The sequence below is a fragment of the Thermobia domestica genome, chromosome 14, assembly GCF_964235325.1.
Source record: "Thermobia domestica chromosome 14, izTheDome1.hap1.1, whole genome shotgun sequence".
Classification (NCBI taxonomy): domain Eukaryota; kingdom Metazoa; phylum Arthropoda; class Insecta; order Zygentoma; family Lepismatidae; genus Thermobia; species Thermobia domestica.
Window position 1 is genome coordinate 112,279,158 of NC_137467.1, and position 27,384 is coordinate 112,306,541.

Below are 27,384 nucleotides of genomic sequence, written 5' to 3' on the forward strand. Positions count from 1 at the left end.
TACAACTGGTAACTAGTTCTCGGCATCTGATTAGTATTACTAATAAGGATTTGAAGTGCAAATGTGAAACAGAAGCAAGGACTAGAATAGTGCAGCGAACATTTAAGAGGAATTTTGTGGGTCTTTGAATAAAGGGCTAAAATAAGAACTATTTTAAAAATATCAACCGATTAAAAAAAAGCCACTAAAAGGCAAATCATAATGAAAGTGTTGAAAAGCAAACGATAATAAGAGTAATAAAACGCTTGAAAGAAAAAAATATTATCTAAGAAAATTTTTGAAGTCGTGCCAAGTCGAACATTATTGCCTAATATAAACTTGTTTCAATAGTGATTTTATGAGTCATTAATATGCTTTGCTTGGCACTTCAAAAAATTTTTAATTGATAATAGTAATAAATTATTTTCTGCTTTCAAGCGCTTTATCAATTATTATTATCGTCTGCTTTTTAGCACTTTTATAATTTTTTTTTGCCTTTTAGTATCTTTTTTGAAATCAGTTCATACTTTTCAAAAACCAGTTTTGAAGCCGCTGTTTTTCCTTTAAAAAGTAATTTTTTAATGCCCTTAGTGGGTTTTTGAAGTCGGTTATATTTCTTTTAAGTTTTTTAATTTTCCCGTTATCTATTAGTTTAGTTAGATACTTAAATTAAAGGAAGGTCGAACTCCCTATAAAATGGATCTTATTATGAAACATGCGTGAAGAAATGAGTAATAACTGATTACGAAATTATTGATTTTATTTATTTATTTATTTTTTTATTATAGGTAACGGCCTTTCTTGGGAACAGCTAATTACACCAGTGAAAACCGCAATAAAGTATCACGTAGTGCAAAATGCATTTTTAGCCTTTTGCTCATGAGATGGTGTTAGTGTTGTTAATCGCAAGATATATAAGCATATAATGTGCTTAGTATTGGAATTCTTCCACAAAACTGCATTAGAGAAGTTGTTCAGTCTACATTTGGCCAATTTCGACTTACCTAAAAATTTAGAATATCTATGGCGCTAGGTCCGTAAGTGCTCGATTTGCTTCCCTTGGTTCCTAACAATAGCCCGACAGCGTAATTTCCACTGTAATAGGCTTCTCTGAAGAACTGGGAAGGGAATCTTGTCCCATTCCCTTTGCACAGCTTTCCAAAGTCCTTCCACAGTTGTCACACGCCGTTTTCCCAAAGCCCGCTCCAGCAATCCAAATCCACAATAGTCCATAGGACTTGCATCTGCAGATTTAACAGGTACCTCATTGAAAGGTATCACCTGTATATCACTTGCCTCCTCCATCTCCCTGTAGAATGCGAGGAACGATCGTGAGGTATGTGATGAGGCCTTGTCCATGTGAATGTGCACCAGATTGACGTCATTTCCGTACATTGTTGGAATCTCACGCTCGTAGATCGGCTGCATGATCTGCTCCTGAAAATACTGCGAATTTATTTTGCAGTTCTTCGCCACCCTACGAATCTTCAATTTACCTCGGTAACAGTAGCCAGTAACGACCATGTACCCTTTTGGGAAGGATTCTTTACAGACACGGACCCACTTTCTGAAGTTCTTGGCGCCTTTCTCTCGGTACATGATGGCTCTCGGTTTGCCGTAGTCGGAAAGGTAAATCCATGCTTCATCGAGCGTTACGACGTACATTCACCTTTGTTTTGCCAGATGCCGTTCGTACAGCTTCCGTGCGTTACACTTTCGTTCCTTTTAGTGGGCATCCGTGAGAAGATGGCCGCGAGTTTTCATGACTTTTTCCAGCTTGAGTTGATGGTGTAACGTCCGGCTCACAGTCCCCAAAGACACGTCAAGACGATTAGCCATACACCTTTGTGTTGGCGGATTTTCTTGCATTGGCATTTTGCGAAGTTTCCTCTGCATGGTGGAGGTGGCCATGGTGCATTCCCGCTTCCTAGGCAACTTCGTTTGTGATCCAAATGGTGGAGCTTCGTTGCCCTTATACTTTTTAAAAACATTTTTATTCCACTTAAACTGATGTTGCAATCATTCTTCTTGGACTGTTTTCTAATGACAGAAACACTAAAGTGGGCATCATAAACAGCCGGAACACAGCCTTCCCAAAACCGGCTTAGTTTGGGCGGCATTTTGGTCACAGAGCGGAAACCCACACACTTGGAAACAAATTTAACACAACACTCACAACAATGGTCCTGTTTTGTGCGTTATTGTCGTCCGCGCGGAAAAACAACTCCGTTCCCAGGAAGCCACTGCACAACACTGCAGGACGCCACGAGCCAGGTCGGGTGAGTTCATTCTGCCCGGGAGGGGGAAGGAACGAATTCGGCCAAACGTAGGCTGAACAACCTCTGTACAGTTTACAATTTTGTTTCCGTAAAGATGCTAATTGTCTAAAGCAGCCACTGTCAACTTATTGCTATTGTGACGTAATATACTACTTTTATTCAGACAAATTCGCTTGGATTCATTTACTTACAAAATAGTTAAAGGAAGTTGTATTCTTTAATGATTAATTTCATTTCTTTCTCAGAAATATTCACACACTTCTTGAGTATTTTGGAGGTATGTTGTCTATTTTTGCTCTTTTATATATGCCTATTTTTAATATCCGTTTTACTAATTTTTTTGTCTATGTTTCCTTTTTGAACTGCCTAAATATCTGCAGCCTACTAACAAAATGCCTATAGAGCATCACTCTTGCCCATAGGTCGAACGGTAACATCTGGTGCCAAAATCGGAGATTTGATCCCAGACCATGTAAATTCGTGGCGGAGCGAGGAGGAGAGATTCGAATGTGGGGACTGAGACGGATACATTCACATATGCAAGGTTACAATTGGAGAAACAAATTATCAGACAACATCCACATCATGAAGAAAATTTTGTGATTTTGTGAAGTGTAAGAATCAAACTTTCTCAGTCGAATATACAGTAGAAGTGAGAAATGAAAGTTTTTAGTTTTACTGTTCTCAATTATTCCTTGTATGATAAAGGAGAAGGCTGCTTAATAACAATGAATGAATGTGAAATTAAAATTTTATATTCTCTCAACGGGAATCGAACTCAAGGCCACGGGCATCAAAAACAGACGCGCTAGTCACTAATTTTTAATTATTTTCTTTTTAAAGTTCGTCCCAACCAGGCCACTGTTCTCCATAGTCAGCTCTCGTAAATTCTACACAAACCAAATAAGACAGGAACACGAACACACAAATATCGAGGACAGTTAAAAATCCCGACCATGCTCTTCAGATGGACTTGAACCCCCAGCTAGACTAGCAAGGAGAGCTTGTAGAAGACCAACATTAACGTGCAAATAAGATTTTCCATATACTACAATTTTAGCTTTAGATCCTTGTAATTCCTATACTTCTTATATATCCTTCTAATTCCTATACTTCTTATAGATCCTTCTAATTCCTATACTTTTGATCAGATTTCGTATTTTTACTACTCTGGGCTAGTATTACAAATATATATAATCTCTTATATCCCCGATTGTTGGGTGAGAACATTTACTTGTGAGACCTTGTAGTACTTCAGACACTGAACTTTGCCGTTTACCATGAACATTGTTTTCCCGACACATTGTAACGCCTGTTCGCGTATTTATAAAGATTGTTTTCTCGACATATTGCAACACGTTTGAGTATTTACAATAAATAACCATTCCAATAGAAGTAATAGTATATTTCCAATTTTCATGCCTCGAAGTTGTTGGTATGCTTGAGATATGCGAGAAGAATGGTTCGTCAAGTAGCATTCTTCGTGAGTGAGTGGTTAAGGTCGTGGCTTCATAGCCGAGAGGTTCGAAACCTATGTCTGAAGGCTGTGACTTTTTTAAGATCTCTCATTCTCAAAATGTTAAGATCTTCCTCTCCCTGTGCTATCATCTGACGCTTCAAAAAAAGTTCTCCACCTCAATTCAACAACTGTAGCTTTACAAAATCACAATTTTCCTCAGAATATGAATATAGTCCGATTTGTTTCCAATTCTAACCCTGCATATGTAAATGTCTGTCTCCATATTTCAATCTCTCTCTTCATATTGTCCGTCACGAATTCACATGGCCTGAGAGCAAACTTCCGAATCTTGAAACCAGATGTAAGCGCCCTATCAATGAATCATCGTGACCCCTATAGCTCTGCCGTTAGTAGGCTGCCGATATTTAAGCACTTCAAACAGGAAACATATACACAATAAGAGTATATTTCCAATTCTCAGGTATCGAAAGTGTTCATATTTTCAACACAAGAAAAACACGGTATATCAAGTAGCCTTCTCCATGGGTGAATGGTTAACGTCGTGGTTTCATAACTAACGGGCCTTTGGTTCGAAACCCGCCTTCGAAAGCTATGATTTTTCTAATTCATTCTTCATTCTCCATATGTTAGGATATTTCTCTCGCTGCGCAATCACTTTAATTCGATAACTGTGGGTATGATGTTCAAAGGTTTAAATAAGAAACTATGATTCAGAAAATCACAATTTTCCTCAGAACATAGACGTCCGATCATCTGTTTCTGTAATTCTAAGTTTGAGTTGAGTTGATTTTAAGTTTTAACGTTCGTTCAGCAGCGAGGCTATATGAGACGTGGACCTACTGATTAACGTGGAACCCGAACCACTGAGCTCCCGCCGGGAATCGAACCCGGGTCTCCCACGCCAAAGGCGCGTACGCTAACCGCTTAGCCACGAAGAAGCTCAATTCTAAGTTTGTATACACGAATTTAATCCCCTCTATCCCCATATTTGAATATATCGCAATGTCGTCCATCACGAAATTATATGCCTTGGAATTAAATGTCTTATTCTTGAAACCAGATGTAAACCACTAACAAAGGCCATCGTGACTCTCTATAAGTTTTAGTAGGCTGCAGATATTTAGGAACTTCGAAATTTCCGGAACGAAAGCGACTGTTGATTTCTGTCCCATGTTTCCTGTTTGATCTCCAAGATGCTTCTCGCAGTAAGCGACGAAAGTGCATGATATTCTGGCAAACGTTGAGCAAGACCGGCATGTAAACAGTCATTATATTGCCAATGACTTTTAGACCTGGTGCTCACATTTGTGTACATTAAATTTTAAGATTAATATAATTACTCTGGAGGATTCGAAATGGTTGGGTTTTTATGTCAGAATTCTTTCAACTTTTCTAAATCACTTTCCACTATTTCTGTGGTGTTTTAATCTGTTGTCAGGAAGCAATATACATTTCTTGTAGAGTACTTGTAGGGGCTATCACAATGGACAAAGCTCAGCCACGTAGGCTGTTTTATTCTTGGCGAAACAAGCTATTTGCAATAAATTCTCCTTTTGTTTTAGTGATGTATTTTGAGTTTCTAAACTATGTAGATCACAATGATGTGTTCGATTAATCCCATTTTTTATTTTTCATACGTATTTCAACCCTAATGCACGCAAAATGTTTCGTCCATAATTCTCTAAATATGACATCCGCAAACGAAAATGAAATGAAATCTTTGAGTTTTACGTCCCACGGTTATACCGGTTAGACTAAAGGAGACGGTGATGATGAGTAATGAATGAAATGGTGGAATAAAGAAAGTGGGAGGAAACGGGAGAACCCCGAGAAAGCACACGGTGTTTGTCCACCACAAAGTTCACTTGGCGGGGGCTGGGATCGAACCCGGGACCCCAAGCACCAGAGGTGAACGCTCTACCACCGAGCCACCGCGGCCCCCATCCGTAAACGAATTGTCGATTGTATTTCATTTGTTAAGTCATAAAGAATAATAATTCAAAATAAAAATAACACCGGAGAGTAAACAAAAAATCAGGTCTGAAAGGGTTAAAGATCCATCTGTAATATTACATCATTCGGACAAAGCTGACTGGAAAGTTTTCTTACCCAATTGGTGGTATGCAACCCGCATTGGAAATAACTTTTTGAATTAGTGAAAACCGTATCGGAATATGACCAACGGTTATGGAGATAATTGCGTACAGCCTTACACACAAACATACACATGTACAGGTCAAACTAGCATTTTTTAAATTCAGTTAATTAAAAAAATCATGAAGTGTTCTTTATGGGGCAGAAAATACTCCTTCGGAAAAGACAATGTGAGCGTGGAAAAGATTAGCTAGGTCGAACAGAAAACGGAGAGAAGGTACGGAGAGAGGAGTGAGTGTGTTGCAATTGACGGATTGTAGATAATTGCTTCGTCAAGGTAAATAGGTTAGCTGAGGACCGTGGCGCATGGAAATCTATCAGTCAGTGATACCAACCCGTGCAAAAATTCCATTTTGTACGGTTTTTTGGCATTACTTTCTCGAAATGGGATAAAGAGAGTTTCGTCGCAATTGGCTGCAAAGACGGGGTTTTTTCATCAACAGCAACAAAATTCTCTATGGGCGAAAAGTATACTTGTGACTCTCCAATAATCTTAAAATCGGTGTTAACTGTCAAAATTTTGTCACTAGAATATATACGCTAGTGCAGAAGTAGCTTGCGATTCTCAAAGAAACAAGCTCTAAGAAATATAACTTGTGCTCTGGTAATTTTTTAAAATACAAATAATATAATTAGTGGAAGAAAGTAAAATGCAAAATGAGAAACAACCAATTTCGAATACGTTCTACTCAGAACGACTGGAGAATTAAGTTATTCTAGTATATTTACGCTCATTACAATATGACGACCCAAAGGAATTATAAATACTAAATTCTAAAGGCAAAATTTACTTGTTTCTGTCAACATTTTGAGCTATTTCTTTCACTTAAGAAAAGTATTTCACCAATTACTTGATATACATAGACGATTGAAGTTTACTCATATATTGGAGGAAATGTGTGGCATACAACAGTTTCATTTTTTACATGTTTTTTTTTTATTTTACTTTTTTTTTCATTTAGTATAACGTGAGAAATTCTGACGCAAAATGGGAATTTCTGCCTCTCACGACGGGATTTTATAATGTTTTAGGTTGGCATCACTGCTCTTAGTTGCAGCAAGTGACCTGCCAGCAATGGTGGAATACCTATGATAATGATATATACTTTTCTTCTTCAGCGCAGTGCAGGTGTTCAAGCAAGAAGAATTAAAAGAATGCTCAGCTCGCCACTTGAGTGTTTAGCAACTAAAACACACACAAACGAAGAGAAATAGAGAAGAAACAAACACTACGCAATAATACAAAACACACACAGCATTCTCAAGGAATAAACCAGGTATAACGTTGTCAAATCAACCAACTTAAATGAGTAAATAAAACACTGGATTAAAACAAGATGTTAAAAAGATAGTACTCACTTTCTGTACTGCGATGAACTTCTAAATTTCGCAATGTCAAAACTGGGAGCGTGAGGCATGTGGATAATAAAGGCATTTGGTAACACTATAAACTCATACCCTTGAGCTTCAAGTTCCATTATGTGAGACACTTTGTTCCAGCCAAAGCCAACAAAACGTGTGTCGTATTCTGGTATGTCTTTTCTTACTACAATATACGGCTCAAAATCCGTTTCCCATTGCACCTAGAATACATTTAAAATATAAGTAATATCACTGCTTCTACATATACACTATTAACTTATATGATCATTTCTGATTCTAGATAAATGGAAACCCTATTGTCTAGCTTACATTAAGCGTTGTAATATGAACAAAATTATCAAAATCTTAGGAAACTCAACTTATAACCTGATTTGATAACTGTTTGCTGCCTGGTTTGGCAGTAAGAAGAAGTAGATAACTGTGGTTCTTGCTTTTATTACTCACCTCCTGAATCAAAAAACTTACGCAAATCAAAATTAGTGACTAATCAAGTCATGCATGTCACTAGTAGGTAGTGGCACAAGCAAAGTCGGAAACGAGAATAAAATGACTTCAAAAGCTGTTAGTTGTGCACAAAAAACACGACATGGTAGACTGGAAGTTAGTCATTTCCGATTAAAATCAATTTTGATAAAGTATTTTATCCAGCGGACGTTTCGTCTGATTTAGGAATATGAAATGTTATTTTTTAATCTTGAAAACAGGGAAAAGTAAAATACTTCTCAAATATTAACTTAAATAACCACAAAGTAACTGAAATAGTAGAAGGTTCTATAACAACTTCTTTCCTTATGCCTCTGAAATTGGTGCAAATATTTTGAATTTAAATCTGTAAATGTTACTTAGCTCCCTGAAGAGCATACAGAGCATACAGACACGCTGAAAAAGATCAGAATGATTTGTCCATCAGTGCTGCCAATTAAGGTGGAAATTACGTCACAAAGTCTGAGATTTCGTTTTTAGTTGCAAGTTCTGCTGCATATATATAGTGTCATCAAATACCCTTGTACTGCAATTTTTTTTTTATGTTTAACGTTCCACCCTTGTGTACTTTATGACGAAGGCGATTGATGATTAATGAAAATGAATGACTGTTAAATTATTTTTTGCGCTCTCACCTAGAACCCGAGGCCATGTACATCAAAGCACAAACGCTAGCCATTAGACCAGCTAGACCAAGGGGATTATAACTCCCCACCACTAGGGAACTTTTGCCACTATATTAGAAATGTTTCTCACGGTCTTTAGAATCAAAAAGTAGTTGCTGGTCAACATATAAATGCTACACCTTGGTCCTGGGGACCTTAACCCTTTAGCACCTGTGTATATTTACAGACATCGATGGGATCTCGTTAAATGACCGTAGACCAGACCGTTAGTGCAACACTGCAACAAATTATACCTGGATCGATTTTTAAGAGTGTAGGTTTTCAGTTTATGTAATGAACGAGACATTTCTGCGTACAAAGGAAAAATAATTGAGGGATATTTAAGAAAATTTCCCTTAAAACACCCCTTCTCGCGATTCTTTTAGTTATTACGTGGCAACACTACAAACTAGATGAACAATAAAATGTATTTATGTATTCTGTTTTATGATCAACTTAAACTGAAACTTTCGTTTTGATGGACCACATAGCAGCAGAGGAAATATGTATTTTATAGTTAAAGTTATTGAGTTGAGTTTAATGTCCCTTTCAGCAGCGAGGCTATATAGACGGAACCTACTGATTAACGTGGAATCCGAACCACATGAGCTCCCGCCGGGAATCGAACCCAGGTCTCCCACGCCAAAGGCGCGTAAGCTAACCGCTTAGCCACGAAGGAGCTCATGTATTATAGTCTTCACATGGTTCATAATAATTGATTTTCATTTAAGTACGAGTATGCCTTTGTGTCAATGTACAGTTATTACGTGGCAACACTGTAAACTACATGAATAATAAAATGTATTTATGTGTCCTATTTTATGTTCATTTAACCTGATACCTTCGTCTTGATCCATCAAATAGCAGCAGAGGCTGTATGTATTTTATAATCTTCACAGTGTTCATAATAATTGATTTTCAATGAAGTACGAGTATGACTTTGTATCGGCGTTCTGTTTTATTTTTCTATAGAAAACAAATTATACAAATTATTCTAGTTGATTTTCTCATTCGTTATATTATGACAGATTCCTAGTACCGAGAAACCCTTCAGGAAGGTTTTATTGTTTGTTGGTACATGGTATAATAGAAAATATTTTAAAGTAATAATTTTACTGTTGTGCGGTTACGTTATGTTCTTTTGAAAACACATGTTGTTCTGGTATTCTACAATGAATACAACTTCCAAACATATCTGTTAGTATGTGAAGTTATGAAAAAAACTCTCGAAGTTATTTCGTAAGGCATGTATTCTTATTACATGTGCATACAGATAATCGCACTTAATATAATATGTAATATATAGTTTTTTTAAATTGCCGTAATATTAAACAATTTGATATATTCTTTGTGATCTTGTCTGTCTGTAAGCTAATAATAGTTGCACATTCACTCTGAAATCAACGTGTTCTCAGTTATTCTGAAGATAAATGGCAAGCAAAAAAAGCCAGTCAGACAGACGAAAATTGCAACAAGAAAACTTCCTATTCGATAGGAAGATGAATCACTACTGTTATAGATTCAAGAAGTGGATCTCATATATGCCGAAATGAGGTACCACAACTTGTACCAGATCGTCGAGCTGAAATTGTTCATAGAAGAAACATAGCTAAAGATAAATTCGTTGAAAGCGCACTCTGTGCAGGTATGTCAGTAAGTGTTTTGTTTACTGAAGCAGCTTTATTGTTACTGCGAGCCTTTATTAATCACCATCGACAAGCATCAGATCTTTCGTGACTGCCCACGGCAAAACTGCTCCATTCCAAGAGCTTAGATTTACCTCATCTCGATTTTTAGTTTATATCTATCCTTTTAGCTGCAAGCAATACAGGCCCAAGTCTTCGGGAAATCCGTGTTGCCAAATTTTTAACGTAAGACGTTTGTTCAGCTGATTCAGGTGCACCATAGTTGATGCCAAAACAAATGCTCCTAAGTATAACAAGTCAGATATCTAACAAGCAGTACAAAATTAATAACTCTGCAAAACCGTACGGGCCACTCATCTTCATATTAACAAATATTTGAATTAGAAACAGCAATGTATGGTTGTGTTGCCGAAAGCGATGATAATCTCCAGTCATCAGCCTTAAAAGATTCATCTGTGTTCTCCCCCTTTTGATGAGATAATTTCTGAGGATTTGCGTATCACTTCCAGTTAAAAGGGTAAATATAAATTGCATAAGAGATGTACATCTGAGCTCTTGGAATGTAGTATTCCCGCCGTGGGCGGCCACGAAGAAACTCACACCGATTGGTGGTGATTAAGAATAGCTCGCAGTAACAGTAAATCTGTTTCAATAATCAAAACACTTACTGATATACCTGCACAGAGTGCGCCTTCAATGAATTTATCTTTAGATATGTTCCTTCCATGACCAATTTCAACCCAACGATCTGGTACAAGTTATGGTACCTTATTTCAGCTGCTATGAAATCCACTTCTTGAATCTGTAACAGTAGTGATTCAACTTCCTATCGAATAGGAAGTCCCTTTAATGACACGTTCAGCTATGCTAGTGACACGTGTCACTAGAGTTTCCCATGAAGCATCCTTTCCCTTTTTCCGTGATCCCCGTTAGTTCTATTTTTGGCAAAATACGCACTGCTCCTCGTTAAACAGGATGTCTGCTACATACTGTCGTATAGCGTGTTCTCCAAATATGATGAATTATCCACTAAGAATGTGCAATTTTCCCCCACACGATTAAGCAGACTGACTTAGCAATCGTGGTAATTTTGTGAAACTTAGGTAGTCCCAGCGATAGACCGTATTTGTTTTTGTCTTATTCTGTAGGAATTTGGATGCAGATTGATGATAATCGGTGCAGTTTTGCAGTGTCACTCTCTTGCCGCAGTTCTTTGACCTGAAAGGTTTTATAGAAGCTTTTTTCCATGAAATTTGTCGTCCTCATGTCAGTTTCGTTTTATGCGTAGTGTGTTACACAAAATTTTCTATTTTTCACAACAGCGATCCCTTTCTTTGCTGCAATTGTCGTCTGCCTGGCTTTGCCATTCTTTCTCAGAATAACTGAGAACACGTTGATTTCAGGGCGAATGTGCTACTATCTTCAACTTATAGACAGACGAGATCACAAAGAATATATCAAATTGTTTAATATTACGGTAATTAAAAATATATATATATTACATACTATATTAAGTGCGATTATCTGTGTGCACATGTAATAAGAATACATGCCCTACGAAATAACTTCGAGAATGTTTTTGATAACTTCACATACTAGCAAATATGTTTGGAAGTTGTATTCATTGTAGAATACCAGAACAACACGTATTTTCAAAAGAACATAACGTAACCGCACAACAGTAAAATTATTACTTTGAAATATTTTCTATTATACCATGGACCAACAAACAATAAAACCTTTCTGGAGGGTTTCTCGATACTGGGAGTCTGCCATAATATAACGAATGAGAAAATCAACTAGAATAATTTGTATCACTTGTTTTCTACAGAAATAAAACGGAACACTGACACAAAGTCATACTCGTACTTCCATGAAAATCAATTATTATGAACCATGTGAAGACTATAAAATACATATTTCCTCTGCTGGTATTGGATGGATCAAGATGAAAGTTTCAGTTTAAGTTGAACATAAAATAGGACACATAAATACATTTTATTATTCACCTAGTTTGTAGTGTTGCCACGTAATAACTAAAGGAATCGCGAGAAGGGATGTTTTTAAGGGAAATTTTCTTAAATACTCCTCAATTAATTTTCCTTTGTAGACAGAAATGTCTTGTTCATTACGTAAACTGAAAGCCTACTCTCTTACAAATCGATCCAGGTATAACTTGTTGCAGTGTTGCACGAACGGTGTGATCTACGGTCATTTAACGAGATCCCATCAATGTCTGTAAATATATACGGGTGCTAAAAGATTAACGTCCCCAGGACCAAGGTGTTGCACTTATATGTTGACCAACAACTATTTTTTGATTCTAAGGACCGTAAGGAAATTTCTAATATAATGGCAAAAGTTCTCGAGTGGGGAGGAGTTATCACCCCCTTGGCCCTTGGTCTAAGCAGGAAGGGCTAAAACGTAATTTTTGTGATCTAATACACGTAAAAGTGAACATTAATACGCTGTGATGTCTTGTGTTAGCACTCTGACGGTTGACAGTGAAAAATACGCGAGGCGGTATGATACAGCTTCGTGTGTGTAATAGCTAGGCAACGAGGTAGAACGACTTATGCTCTGATGAATCATCTTTTTCTTTGATTCTAACAACACACCAGGCTTATCTCTGGTCGACGCTCAAAGAGAAGTATGCTCCGAACTGCTTACTTCCTATCACTAAACATGGTCTCGGCTCTGTGATAGTATACACGCAAAATTAATTATATTCCGTTGGTCCTATTATTATTCTCAAATATCGAATGATTCCAGTCTGTGATTATCTGGACATTTTAAGTGATAAGGTGAATCCTATAGTCCTATGTACGCTTCTCTTTACACAAACCTAAACTGTCCTACAGAAACTAAGTCCAAAAAGTTGAACCTAGATCCTCATGTCCATAAGGACTATTTACTAGGTGAATCTAGATCCTTACGTCCCTTGGGACTGTTTACAAGGGATATCTATTTTTCCTTCATTCTGTTATGGAGCAACGTGTATATTCTTTAACAGAAATAGATATTTGGACATTGCTGCCAAATAAATATAGAAATAGTATACAGAAAACATAAAATATAAGACAAAGAGAGATAACTTGCATACGCATGATGCCAGACTCAAGGCTGTAGAAGGTACATTGTCAGCAGAGCAGTAGCAGAAACAAACAGAAAAGAATCAGTCATGCGTTCTTGGGGTAGTGCATAGCGTCAGGGAGCGAGTGTGCTACTGTTCAATTTTGGCATGACTGAATCCTATCTACAAATAGTATTTTTTTAAAATTAAATAATCTGCGTTTCGCTGACAAGCATCCATGCTGTCACCATGGCATGTGCGAGGCTAAAAACCTCATCTTGTAAAAAAAAATAATAAATAAATAAATTAAATTAAAAAATAATAAATAAATAAATAAATAAATCAGAAATATTCACAGAACCTTCGGACCGGGACTGATAGCTTGGAACGACCCATCGAAATAAAATGGACTTGAGATTTGGAACATGGAATATAAGAATTCTTGAAAGGGCAGGTGTGTTAGAATCCGTAACGAATGAGTTAGAGAAATATAGGATGAACCTAGTAGAAGTTCAGGAAGTTAGATGGCAAGGAAAGGGAGCAGTGCAATCCGGGAATTTTACGTTTTTTACGGAGAAAGAAATAAAAATCACCAACTAAGAAGAGAGTTTTTCGTTGACAAACGAATAATATCATCAATTAAATAGGTTGAATTTGGTAACTTCCTTTTATTACTCTTAAGGGTCGGAGGAGTGAGATTATTGCTAAATGTACTATTCGCGGGTTTGAAAATGTTATAAAAAGTTTAAATCCAAATTACTAATAAATTCTTCCGCCGTGTGCTTATGTATTCAGATACATTCGTTTCGATCGACTTTCTGGTCCTAGTATAAATAATAAAATTGTCACAAAATGTTCCCATGGTTTTATAAACGCCGTTAATTACATTCTTTTCCTTCTTTAAAAAATGCATATCACATCAAGCAAGGAAGATGCTCCTTGTGAAATCTATAGAAATTGTCAATCTCACGGCAGTAGGTTTTGTGCTTCCCAAAGTTTGTAATGCGAGTGCAGAGCTCTAAAAACCACTGACAGGAATGAGTGTTATTCAATGAATAATTTTATTTTTTCCCAGTAATTGCAAGCAAATGTTCCAGGGCCGTCATTTGAGCAGGACAGGAGGGTATAATTCCCCCTTCCTTGAGTTTGATATATACATATTGTTTGATTCAATGTATAGTAATACGCTAAGAAAAAAGTGAAACTCTTATGTTGGCGGAGAATCTCCGCCTCATTCCGGCAAAATCTAAAATGACGCTGCTTTTAACAACAAACCTATATATTTACGATAACACATTGCTAGACCGCTTACATTTGGTTTCAAGAGTCGAAGGTTTGATCCCAAGCCATATGAGTTCACGGACGACATTAAGATAGAGAGATTCAAATATAGAGACAGAGAGGGATAATTCATACATACAAGTTTAGAATTGGAGAAAAAATGATCGGACAGCATCCGTATTATGACGAAAATTGTGTTTTGTTAAACAGAAAAAGGAAGGTTTCCGAACTACGACGATCACATTAGGCAGTTGTCGAATTAAAATGGAGAACTCTTTTCAGAGCATCAGATGATTGTGAAGGGAAAGAAAAATCCGGAGAATTAAGAATTTAGAAAATCTTTAGTTTTCGAGACGTGTTTCGAGCCACGAATCTCAGCTATTGAATCATGATTTTATCCCCTCAGCCACGGAGAACTCTACGCAGTCATTCAGCTACGAACTTTTTCTTCAGATACGTTGAGAAACTAATAGAATGGAATATTTCAAAAGTTGTCTCGGTGGGTACATCGTTTACATTGCATGTAAACCTCTTGTAGCGTAGTTACAAGGTGCGTAATGAACTTCTTGTTCAGGAACACTTTTTAAAGCAGTAAAATTTGTTACTACTGTGTTAATTGAGTTATATTTGATAAAACCATCTGATAAAGTAGTGTTAAATACTCAGACATAAATCACCTTTTGCGCAGCTCTAATGGAAAATGAAACAAATCGTCGTAAACATGTTAGACTTTTGATTTTTTTTTTTTTAAGGAAAGCAATGGAAATGTGCATACGAGTGCCACCTAGATGCGAACCTATAACTTTTTAAAAAATAGTGTGTTTACGTCATTGTCTGTTAAATGAATGGTTAGTGTCAGGGCCTCCTACGTGGATGGTTCTAGATTCGAATCTCGACCTTTTTTAAAAAAAAAACCTACGCTCATACTGTGTATTCCAGTTCAATTTTGCATTAAATATAGTAGTGGCTGTTTTAAGCCGAAATTATCTGTAAATATGACATTTGTTATTACATGCTTTTCTTTAACCTGCGATGTTTCAACTTTCATATTAAATCTTACAACCTTAATTTAACTAATTTCCCTACATCATATCATGATGAATTTTTGCACAACGACGACAGTCGGGCGGTAACTCAATATTCCATTCTTGCTGTAATATATTTATACTTCTTTAGACATTTTTGACTCAGAAAACAACGTACGGTGGATCGTACGATGGAACATGGACTTCTGGAAGAATTTCAAACAAATTTAGTATACTTAAAAATTACCATCTGACAAATATATTGGGGGAGGTAAGACACTGAAACCATCTCTACTAAGGGGGACAGGTGACAGGTAGTAAAATACGAAAGATATTAGCGTCGAATTCATAGTTTGCTGGAACACACCCAACTACATAGATCCATTTTTATATATATAAATACAGACTAACAGACAAAGAGAGCGAGAGAGAGAGAGAGAGAGAGAGAGAGAGAGCGACCAAAGTGTCACCACACACTACCATATACAAAAGCATTTCAAGGTATTGAACTCACAAAGCCTATGTAAAGAAGTTCTGTTCTTCCTTCCTTACTAAAGCACAATTTAGTCTCTTTAAGTAACTTGTGAGGTCGTGAACTTCCTGCAGACATGATTTTGTGAATAGTGAGTTTTCTGTCTGGAACCACGATCCGATTTTGGATATTCTCTGCTTATACCCGCATGTTCCCTTTACGCCTCTTGACTATATTTCAAATACGTAAACCCCATGCTGTAATGAGAATATTCAGAAGTAACCTCAGTATGACAAATAACTGCGACAAATACACTATGCAACTTATTTATTGCTATTACACGAATTCTTAATTTATATTTAACATTCACGCATAATATACCGACGTTCTGCTCAAGATGCAGGTAATCATCAAATAGTCATCTTGCTCATCACGGCAAGTACGCTCAGAGCCCAGACAGTAATGTAAGAATGCAACAAGATCTGGAGAGAGATTGACTACAAAGATCGAATCACGTATATCTCTTACAAACGAATAAGTTTTCATGATTCTATGTACCTCTTTCGTGCATAATAATCAGGCGCGTCATTTCAGACTTCGTTTGAAGGGGGCAAGAGCATCACTGACATAATAATTTCACGTTTGGTACTAGTATGTTAGTAGAGAATCGATTAAAGTATATATATTCCTCAAATTCTTGGGGGGGGGGGGGATAACACCTCCTGCCGCTTCTAAATGACGCCCCTGATAATAATCGATGATCTATTTATTACATTATCAAAATACGAGGGGCGGTCAATGTATTTTTGCCCTAGTATAGAAATGTGTTAGCTATTTGTATGCAAATTATGTACAAAATGCAGCAATGTCTGATGAGACTAATGCATAAATTTTATGCTTCTAGGTTCAAAACTGTTGAAGAATGGCGTCTGGAACGAGTAAAAGTGTAGAAGTGGAATATCATGCGGTCATAAAGTTCCTCCATCTAAAGGGGATAAAAGCTAAGAACATCTATGCAGAGATAAAAACTGTTTATGGTGAAAAGTGCCCATCCTTAAGCGCTATTAAAACATGGAAGATATAGCTGAAATGTGGATGGATGAGTTTGGAGGACAAATCTAGAGAGGGAAGATCGTGTTCAACGATTGATGACGACATGATTCGGACAGTGGAACTCCTAGTGATTGACGACAGAAAATAATCATAAATACTATTGTTAATGAGTTGAATATTTCCCATGGCTCAGTATCCACTATCTTGCATGATCACCTGCACCTATCCAAAATGTCCGCACGGTTGATTCCCAAATTACTAACTCCTTTTGAACTGGGTATTCGATATTTCTGTTTTTCTTCGTATTTATACCTTTCTTCAAGCAGGGTAGCATGCAAAAGTAGCAGTCCGTACTATGGTTTGTTGATTCACGCCAAATGACCGGCAGAGCAAAGCGCATGGAAACGTTCTTCCCATGTATTCAGGCATTGAGAGTAGATGAATAACTCGTACAATAAACGTGGGGAGCTCATGATTTATCCTGGTCTCCAACACGACATCCAAAGTATAGTAAATATGCTCTTCGCACTGCAACAGTTAATGGCTGCTTCCTAGAACGTTCGCACATATGTAGCACACACTGCACCGAATTTTTTTAAACGCGGGGCATTGCTGCACTTTCCTTGAATCACTGACACTTCGCAATGAAAACACTACGTAAAACAGCGATAATATTCTCACTCACTAATACTTTCAAACTGCTGATTCAACAGTAACATAAACAGTCTGCCAAACTACTGCTTGAAGCACGCCACAAATACGATTAGAGACGTTAACTGGAGCTAGTTACAACTTGCAATCATTGCCTCACGTGACTCGTGAGACGCTCACACTAGCTGTTGATAACGTACAACGTTGCCAAGTCGAATATGCAGCAAATACTTGTCAAGAACGACACTTTGTACCGTGTAAAACAATAATTTCAAATCATGTACTTATAATGTCCCATAGCTTTATATGCAAAATATAAAACGCTAAATTACTCAGAAACCTGAGCCAGGAGAGAATTTTTTAAGTGCGATTTTCGCGTTCTGTGGCAAAAATCAATAAAGTTCGGCTATTTTTGTTTCTGTAAAAAATAAGAAGTGAAAAAATGTTGAACAGTGTTATCTACTCAGAAACAAAATACCTAGGTATTATCAATATTAGCTCTTCTATATTTCCTTCTCCCACCGTTCCCCTTTATTGTACCATACATAGATCCACTTCTTGCGTTACGGATTATCATCTTATATGTGGTGTTTATTGTCTCTTTAAACATGTTTTTAAACAACTCAAACTAAACTTTTCAAATCATGAAATTAAAAAGACCAAAATTTCCATACTAAAAAAAAAAAAAATGTATTTTTCCGGGAAGGTGTTTCAAGAAATAAAAGAAATTTGTATTCTTTTGAACTTAATAATGGAAATGCAATAAATCAAGTGCGTGTGTATATGGTATAAGGCCTCATCATTTACATCGCGTTCAACAGACATTTCTGCAATAGGTGGCGGCAGACATCGGCATCCAGACTTCCTTCCAGGACACACTATACCGATGTCTGCCGCCATCTGTTGCAGAAATTTCTGTGTTGAACGCGATGTAAATGATGAGGCCTTATCCATATACACACGCACTTGATTTATTGCATTTCCATTATCAAGTTCAAAAAATATAAATTTCTTTTATTTCTTGTTTGAAATTTTATGATTTGGAAAGTTTTAGTTTGAGTTGTCTAAAAATATGTTTAAAGAGAGAATAAGCACCACACATAAGATGATAATCCGTAACGCAAGAAGTGGATATGTGTATGGTGCAATGAAGGGGAACGGTGAGAGAAGGAAATATAGAAGAGCTAATATTGATAATATTCTGTTTATGAGTAGATAATAGTTAAAGGGAACGTTTAATTGATAGAAAAGAAAGTTTGCTTACGTTGTTTCGTTGTAGTTTGGGCCGCGGTGGCTCAGTGGTAGAGCGTTCACCTCTGGTGCTAGGGGTCTCGGGTTCAAACCCTGCTCCCGCCAAGTGAACTTTGTGGTGTGCGTGGGTTTTCTCGGGGTTCTCCCGTTTCCTCCCACTTTCTTCATTCCACCATTTCATTCATTACTCATTATCACCGTCTCCTTTAGCCTAACCGGCATAACCGTGGGACGTAAAACTCAAAATTTCATTTTTTCATTCGTTGTAGTTTTTAAATATCGGTATTTCACGTTCTTGTCTGTTTTAGAATGAAGTAGTTTTGATTCATACGTATGATTATTTCGAAGTACTCATTCCTCGCTCTGCAGCTAAATTTGTGTGTATGATTGCACTCCTTCCTTAGTATGCTCTTTTTCAACATGCTGAAAAGTTCACAAGTTCAGCTACAGTGATTTGCCATCAGCTGGTTTGATAACGCCAACCTTTTTAATTTCATTCATACTACTAAGACTGCAACGTGCCTGTGCCTTACTTTCTCTTTCTCTGTTTACCTGAGTTCGAAATGGATCTGTCTATGGTACAACGAAAGAGAACGGGTGGGAGGAGCAAGTATATATATATATATATATATATATATATATAACTATTACTGATAGTACTCTGCTTCTGAGTAGATAGTAGTTAAAGAGGAAGTTTAACGGAACTTACTTTCTTATACTTTCTTTCTTATTGTGTTGTTTCAGTTCTTATGAATATAAAAATCTTACAAGTATAATACTATTCGAAAATAAATTAAAAGAAAGAAAGAATGAATAAAGAAAAGCAAAGGGAATGGGATGCGTTATGGTGTCAAAACGCTTTGCAAGTTTGTAGTCTTCCATACAATGTGATACTTTTCAGGAACATTTTCATACAGGGAATTCTTTCTATCATCTTCATTTACTAATCACTCAACTGTAATCGAAGGTAGAAGAAAAAAGGTAACGAATAAGCGTGTGGTTGGTCTGGGCGATTATTCATCAGTTGTTAATCGCTTGCGATTTCAACTTTCTTTTACTTATCTTTGCGTCAGTGTTGCTAAAATCCTATGCTGTATATCTATCGGTTAGACTAACTTTCTCGTTAACTTAGAATTGAACTTGTGCAGAGGCCAGTGATAGTTCAATCAATAATATTGCTTGTACCACATTCAATATCTATAATCATTTATCAATACTAATACGCATGACTAGATGGAGATTTATTTAAAAACATAGACAGACAAAAGGAACTTATTATCAACTTTATTCAAAAAAGGAAGACTCTAATTTAATTACAGATAAATTAGCATTTTTAATACTTCCTTTTACATAAAGAAGTTTTTCCTTTTTTAGTACATTCAGATTAAGACTAGGAGTATCAACAGAAAATTTCGACGCATATTGTGCCTTTCGATTAATACAAGTTCGATTAATCGATTACCAGTTCTCAATCGGTGCACAGCGGCACAATAGTATGGTGCAAGATTTAGCGTGTGTGCTGCCAAACTTTCGAGATAATGTGACAGTGAAAGTGAAAAATAATAAGATATAATTAAATAATTATTGAAAAAACCAAGAAAAAAATGTTTTAAATACCAAAAGATGGTTATTTTTTATAGATGCTGAAAAAGAAATACTAGTAAATAACTAAAAAGTTGAACTTGTATTATCAACTAGTAGGCTAGTGTGCCGCGCGAAAACTGAATAAAGGAGGTTCTCCCTGACTAAAAGTAGGTTGACAACCACTGATATAGCCAATTAATGCCTCGAGATATGGTACAACACTTTATAGGTAATACTGCATTACAGATTTTCTTTCGGACTGCATAATAATTGTGCCTTTCAATTTATTTTTATCTGAGCGAAATTATTCTCAAAATGCCTAAATGACAGCAGTTAGAATCTATAAAAGACTTTATTTGGCACCCAACACGAAGTGAGGATTCCAAGTAAGTGAATGAAATACTATAATAGCTCAGCAGGATTTTATAATTGCACATACGTTGCTGATATTTGGTTTCGCATTATTTCTCGATGCAACTCATGGGGCCCCAATTATGTACCAGTCACAAAATTTACAAACCACAATGCAAAAGCTGAAGTAAATAATTCTTGGATGCTTGTGCAAAGAGTGTTAAGTCAAAAAAAAATAAGTTTCCGTGAAAACTGAATTAATAGTTTAATTATATCGATGATTTCTTGAAATACCTCAGAATAAACAAGTTAACAACTTCAGCACAAGTTTGAATCTGACTTAGCCTCCTATACGCACACATAGAGAAGTTTTGCTCTTTCCAGTGATACTTAACTGGAAGTGACTGAAAAATGAAGTTTTGTAACATAACAACAACCTTTGATAAGTACTCGAGAATTATAAATAGTATACCGATAATCGCCAACGAAAACATACATTTTGAGCTGTGTTCACGCAAACCTATATAATAAATCCCCTGAACTTTACCTCAGTTGACAGCAGCATACTATGGCATAAACTTGCTCATACTCTTTGTCAACAGTTTTATGCATTAGTTACAATTACTAAATTTCCCGAGGATCTCCCAGTATTAAATTAGACTTTGCACTCTTAAAGAGTACGTACCATTTCCAAAGAGCAGAATATATTCATAGTTTTAAAAGCACACGATACTTTGTTATAGAAGATTGGGACGAACTGGGCGTTTTTTTCCGTTCTCCCAAATTCTTCGCTATTGTTTAACTTACATGTGTGTTGTATACTTTTATACATAAATTACATACCTACATAACAAGTCTTTCTTTCTTATAGAACACATTTTTTCTGTAAATTTTCTAAATATTGGCACACCTGTTCTTCGTTGATACTCTTAAATATCGATTAAGTTCTCATTTGTAAATTAAAAGGTTTTACTCGTATATTTTCTAAATATTGGCGTCCTAATTCTTAATCTGCAGTCTGGATCTATTTGGCGTATTATTTCATTCGTCAGATTTTTAGAAATGCGAAAAAGAAATACTAAAATGATTTTCTAAAAACGGTCTAGGCACAGACTGTTGATCTTTCTATTTTATTATTTTCACTCCCATTTACTACAAATCACGCAAGAGGAGCAGTTATACCTTTCTTTTTACTTCAAACTTGAGATCTTTCTTCCAATTAGAAATAAATCGCTTCTCGTTAGTTAGTTCACGGAAAATTCGTTAGCTGTAGTTAAAGTACTCGAAACAGCACTCTCGAATGACTTACATCATATATCCATAGACAGCTCACGCAATGACTGATACACAGTAAGTCTTCTGGTGAAGAAATGGTATCGTAGTGCTTAATGCGCTTCGTCGATACAACAGAAATTCCGGCTCCATCTCGGCCCAGTCGTTTCTTTCTTTGAATTTCAAAACAATAACCATTTTATAAAAATGTATACTTACTTTGTATGGTGTTGTTGCAGTTCTCCACTTTGCAAAATTGGTGGGTGCATGACCTTTTGTCCAAACATGATAACGAAAAGTAAATAAAGTGCCCATATCTAGCATATTAAGAAGCTCAGCTTTACTTTTTGGGAATGTAATTCTGTAGCGCTGTGTTTCAAATGCAGGAACAACCAAAGCCTATAAAATAATATTGGAAAGTTTCAAAAATTATTAGACAAAAGTTTTATTAAATTTTATTAAATAAAATACATATACATTTTTAGATACGTCCTAACATTATACTCGTTATTGACATGTCACCATTTAGTATAGCACCAAGAGCTTCATGGCTAAGCGGTTAGTATACGCGCCTTTGGCGTGGGAGACCCGGATTCGAATCCCGGCGAGAGTTCATGTGGTTCGGATTTCACGTTAATCAGTAGGCCCACGTCTCATATAGCCTCGCTGCTGAACAGGACGTTAAACTCAAAATCAACTCAAGTATAGTATCAACTTTAGTATTTTCATTACAAAACCAGTGCTAAAGTAACCGAAAGAAACCTTACAACAGAAAAAGTACTGAATGTGGGTGAAGAGTACTTATAGGGACATAGTAGTACCATATAGGTAAAATGAAGATCGATAAGGAACGCATTATACACTGGGTTCTTTTTCCATTCGATAAACACAGTATTTGTTCCGCAGCGTGCCAAAATATTCAAAAAGTGCATGGAACAAATACAGCAGACGATAACATTTTTTAAAACTTCTCATGATTGTGAGTCGAGACTAAAGGCGACAATGAGATAGCACATGTTGTCGGCTTCGAAAAGGGACAGCCAGCAAGGTCTTCCGAAGAGTTTCTTGACCATGCTCCAAAGAACAGCATGAAATCAATCTCAGTTGGATTAATCTCAATAGCGTTCACCTCTGGTGCGTAGGGACCCGGGTTCGATCCCAGCCCCAGCCAAGTGGACTTTGAGATGGACAAACATCGCGTGCGTGGGTTTTCTTGGGGTTCTCCCGCTTCCTCCCACTATTTCATCCATTATTTCATCATCACCGTCTCCTTTATCCTAACCGGCGTACCCATGGGATGTTAAACTCAAAAGATTTCATTTAGAATGAAGGGTTATGAGAGATGACAACTATTCTTAGATGCGTAACCAGATTCCAAAACCTACTTCTCGCTAGTTCTTACCTTTCTTGCAATATGTATTGAATCCGCAAGTTGTAATGCACTTCTATCATTTCCGATTTCGGTGGAAAGATAAGGATGGTAACTAAAGGTATTCTTGGGATGTTTAATTAATTGGAAAAAAAAAAAAACTGCTTATCTCTATTACAGTTTTTACTTTATAGTGATCAACGTTAGAACCGGACGTGGTTGATTTCTGCCATTTTCAGTTTGAATAGAAGGTTAAGAGTGAATGTGAAAACTTTCCTTACAAAACTAAATCGATTCTTTAAAAAAAAAAAAAAAAAAAAAAAAAAAAAAAAAAAAAAAAAAAAAAAAAAAAAAAAAAAAAAAAAAACTTTTATATAGTTTTTGATCTATGTAGATCAATACTGAGACTGAAAGTTGTAGTAAATTTATATCTCTTCCGATTTTAGTACATTGTTAAAGATGGAGATGAAAGGTCTTCTTGGGACGCTGGATCAATTGCAAGAAATCATGTCTTGCTATATGTTACTGTTTTTGCTCTATAGTAATCAATGTTAAACCGAAAATGGCTAATTTCTACGTGTACCATGGGTAAATCATCTTCATTAACGAACTTTTCGAAATAATTATTTTAGCTATCGATCCCAGGAGACGGAATTCAATAATTCACTTGCATTTAGTAGTTCGCGCGTGAAGCAAAAGTCATATAGGCGTACGAACTAATATTACAATATTGTAAATCCCACTTCGGTGATCCTGATAAATCAACGTGTGTTTGTCATATTTGATTGTATTAGGTAGTAATCCTGTGGAACAGAGACCGTTGAAGTATTGAAAGTGAAGGTCGTGTTATATGAATAGTTTTCGTTATGTTGAGAAAGTGGTATCGGTATACCTTGATATTGAAAACAAGAAAACATTGAAAACTATCCAAATACTGAAAACTATCGAAAAATCGCGACATTTCAAACTATCGATCGATACATCGAAATATCGCAAGTTCTACCCACGACCCTGTGCACCAAAGGTGCGCGTGCTAGCCAATAGGCTAGCGGGAAGAGCTGTGCCCAAACTCACGAGTTCGGAACTCACGCTCACTCGACCTCAACCTTATGAAGTGGGCATGAGGTTGAGTGAGCGTGAGGTCAGACTAGTGAGGTGAGCGTGAGGTTAGAATGATGTTTTGAGCGTAAGATCAGACTGGTGATGTGAGTGTGAGGTCAGACTAATGATGTGAGCGTGAGGTCAGACTGGTGAGGTGAACGTGAGGTCAAAATGAGTTTGTGAGCGTGATGTTGAGGGGGTTAGGTCAAAGTGGTCACCTCTGTTCATGCCCAAACGAGAACTACATCCCAAGAAAGGGAATGCAACATTCTATTGCCAACAGTTGGACAGACTGCACGAAGCATTGCGATTAAAGCGGCAAGGCCTTGTTAATCACCTAAGGAATCATTGAGCAATATAAGTACGCTAGATCGCATGTGACTGCCTCGAGCAGTTAGCAATTACTGGACTTCAGTTAGGATGTTTCACCTCAACTGCCTCACACTCTTGACTTAATCCCTACACTTTTATGGTATGAAGGCTGTGAAAATTACGGTAACTTATTGCGGAATTTTATCGGTACGAGATTGAGTTCAGTTGATTTTGAGTTTAACGTCCCATTCAACAGCGAGGCTATATGAGACGTGGACCTACTGATTAACATGGAATCCGAATCACATGAGCTCCCGCCGGGAGGACATGTGGTTCTGATTCACGTTAATCAGTAGGTTCACGTCTCATATAGTCTCGACCAGAGAGATACTTAGGTATCTTCAATAATGATGGTCATTATATATTGTCCTTGGTGAGTTATACTTATGTGTTGTTTGCACTCCTAGCTACAAAACAAAAATGGTTGGAACTTGTGCCTGTACATTATACACCTATATTTATCTGTCTTTAGCTGCATGAGGTCTATTGGGGTTCAAATACCAGATATTGTTTTCTTTTCTTAGACATACGAAATTTAGTTGGAATTTTGAGTATATCAGTTTCTACTTGTGATTAAACGTAGAAATTAATCATAAAATATAATAATTTTGATATTCTCTCTTCGCTAGAAATTTTGTTTCATGAAATATTTGCAGAGTTAATGTATTTTTTAAAATAGCTCTTACTTTAAACGAAGAAAGTTTTGTATTCCATCATTTCATATAAAAACAGTTATAAAAAGGTTTATCTACAATATTACCAAATCACAAATAAATGTTTTTGTGTTTTTTGAGCAACAATGCAGCTTTGGAACAATAAATACCCACCTCTGAGAAATCTATTCAACTAATAAAATAATGCAAAGTATGCTATTATAGAAATGTCGTTAATTAATTATAAATATAGTCGTATGTATAGTTCTGGAAAGTTTATTGGAGACTCAATTTCAACATCATTTTTGAAAAATTCTTCAATAATTTAGGTATTTTTGGCCGGATTTGAATGAGATCTTAGTAACTTACAAGGTCTGTCCGAAAAGTAATATCATACATTTTGTGAAGCGACTGTACGTTGCAGCACCCTTTATCCGCCGGTAGCGGATGCTTGCTCAGTTGTCTCTGAGCTCTCGGAGGTGAAGGATGGACGATTTTGTAAACCTCTGTTTTGCCTTTTGTGCAAGACGCGATGCAGCGCTCACTAGAACAAAGATACGCGATTAAGTTTTATGTGAAACTCAACAAGTCTGCAGCGGAAACTTTTCCAATGGTTCAACAGGCATTCGGACGAAGGCAAGTCTACACATGGAAAAAGGTGCTTCTGGAAGGCTGTGAAGAGGTCGACGACGAAACTTGTGATGACGACTGTTAACCTTCTCAAAGGACTAAAATGTGATTCGTGTGAAACAACTTTTGCCAATAGACCGTGGAATGAGTGTACGTTTAACGTCCGACATGTTAAATATTCCAAAAACTATTGTTTACAAGATTATGATCAAGGATTTGCAAATGACGGAAATGTGCGCGAAGCTAGATCCAAGAATTCTGACCGACAACCTGAAAATCTCGTCGAATGGAAATTTATCAAGACGTTTTGGAGATGTGCGAAAATGATCCTCACTTTTTGGACAATGTTATCATGAGTGATGAAAAGTGGATATTTCAGTACGACCCCGAAACGAAGAGGCAAACTGGCAAGTGGCACACCTCGGCGTCCCTTTACCTCAAAAAGGCTCAAATAAGCTAATCAAAGATGATTTTTTTTTTTTTTTTTTTTTTTTTTTTTTTTTTTGCGTCAGAAGGATCGTCCGTTGTGTGTTTGTAGCTCCCGAGACAACAGTTAACTTTAAATTTTACGTAGAAGTTCTCAAGAATCTCAGAGCAAGGACCTGGGGCGTCAGGCCAGTCATTAGCCGCGATTGGAAAGCACCATGACAACGCCCCAGTGCACACTGCCTTCGTCGTGACCAAATATCGGGGCAAATTTAACACAGTAACACTGCCCCAGCCACCTTTCTCTTCCGATTTGGCTTCCGTAGAATTCGTTTTTGTTTTCCCGTTTAAAATCCCGCCTGAAAGGACATTGTTATAGAAAAATTGATGATGTGAAAGTAGTTTGTAAAATCACTTTAAACGCACTCCCTGAATAGGTCATCCAGGATGCCTTCGCAGATTGGAAATCCTGCTTGCAAAGATATATGAGGTCCATGCATGAGGTCAATATTTTGAAGAATTTTAGTATACAGGTATTCTTCTTCTTCTTCTTCTTCTTCTTCTTATTATTATTATTATTATTATTATTATTATTATTATTATTATTATTATTATTATTATTATTATGTAAATAAATGTTTTTACTTTTTTACTTGGTAGACTTGGTGACATTACTTTCCGAGCAGACTTTGTACGCTAACTGATCACAAAATATTACTACAAGATAATACAGTAAACAAATTGGAAAGAT

General features: G+C 36.6%; 1 protein-coding gene across 4 annotated transcripts in view; it reads right to left on the reverse strand.

Moving 5' to 3' along the window:
* The window catches only part of LOC145670289 (xylosyl- and glucuronyltransferase LARGE1-like), a 290,539-nt gene that overhangs the window by 24,485 nt on the left and 238,670 nt on the right, over positions 1-27,384 (reverse strand). For all 4 annotated transcript variants that reach the window (XM_081738744.1, XM_081738742.1, XM_081738740.1 and 1 more), the window contains 2 exons: positions 22,302-22,481; positions 7,252-7,475 (listed from right to left, as the gene is read on the reverse strand). In XM_081738744.1, coding sequence (XP_081594870.1) covers positions 7,252-7,475; positions 22,302-22,481 — 404 coding nt within the window. The remainder of the gene's footprint in view (positions 1-7,251; positions 7,476-22,301; positions 22,482-27,384) is intronic.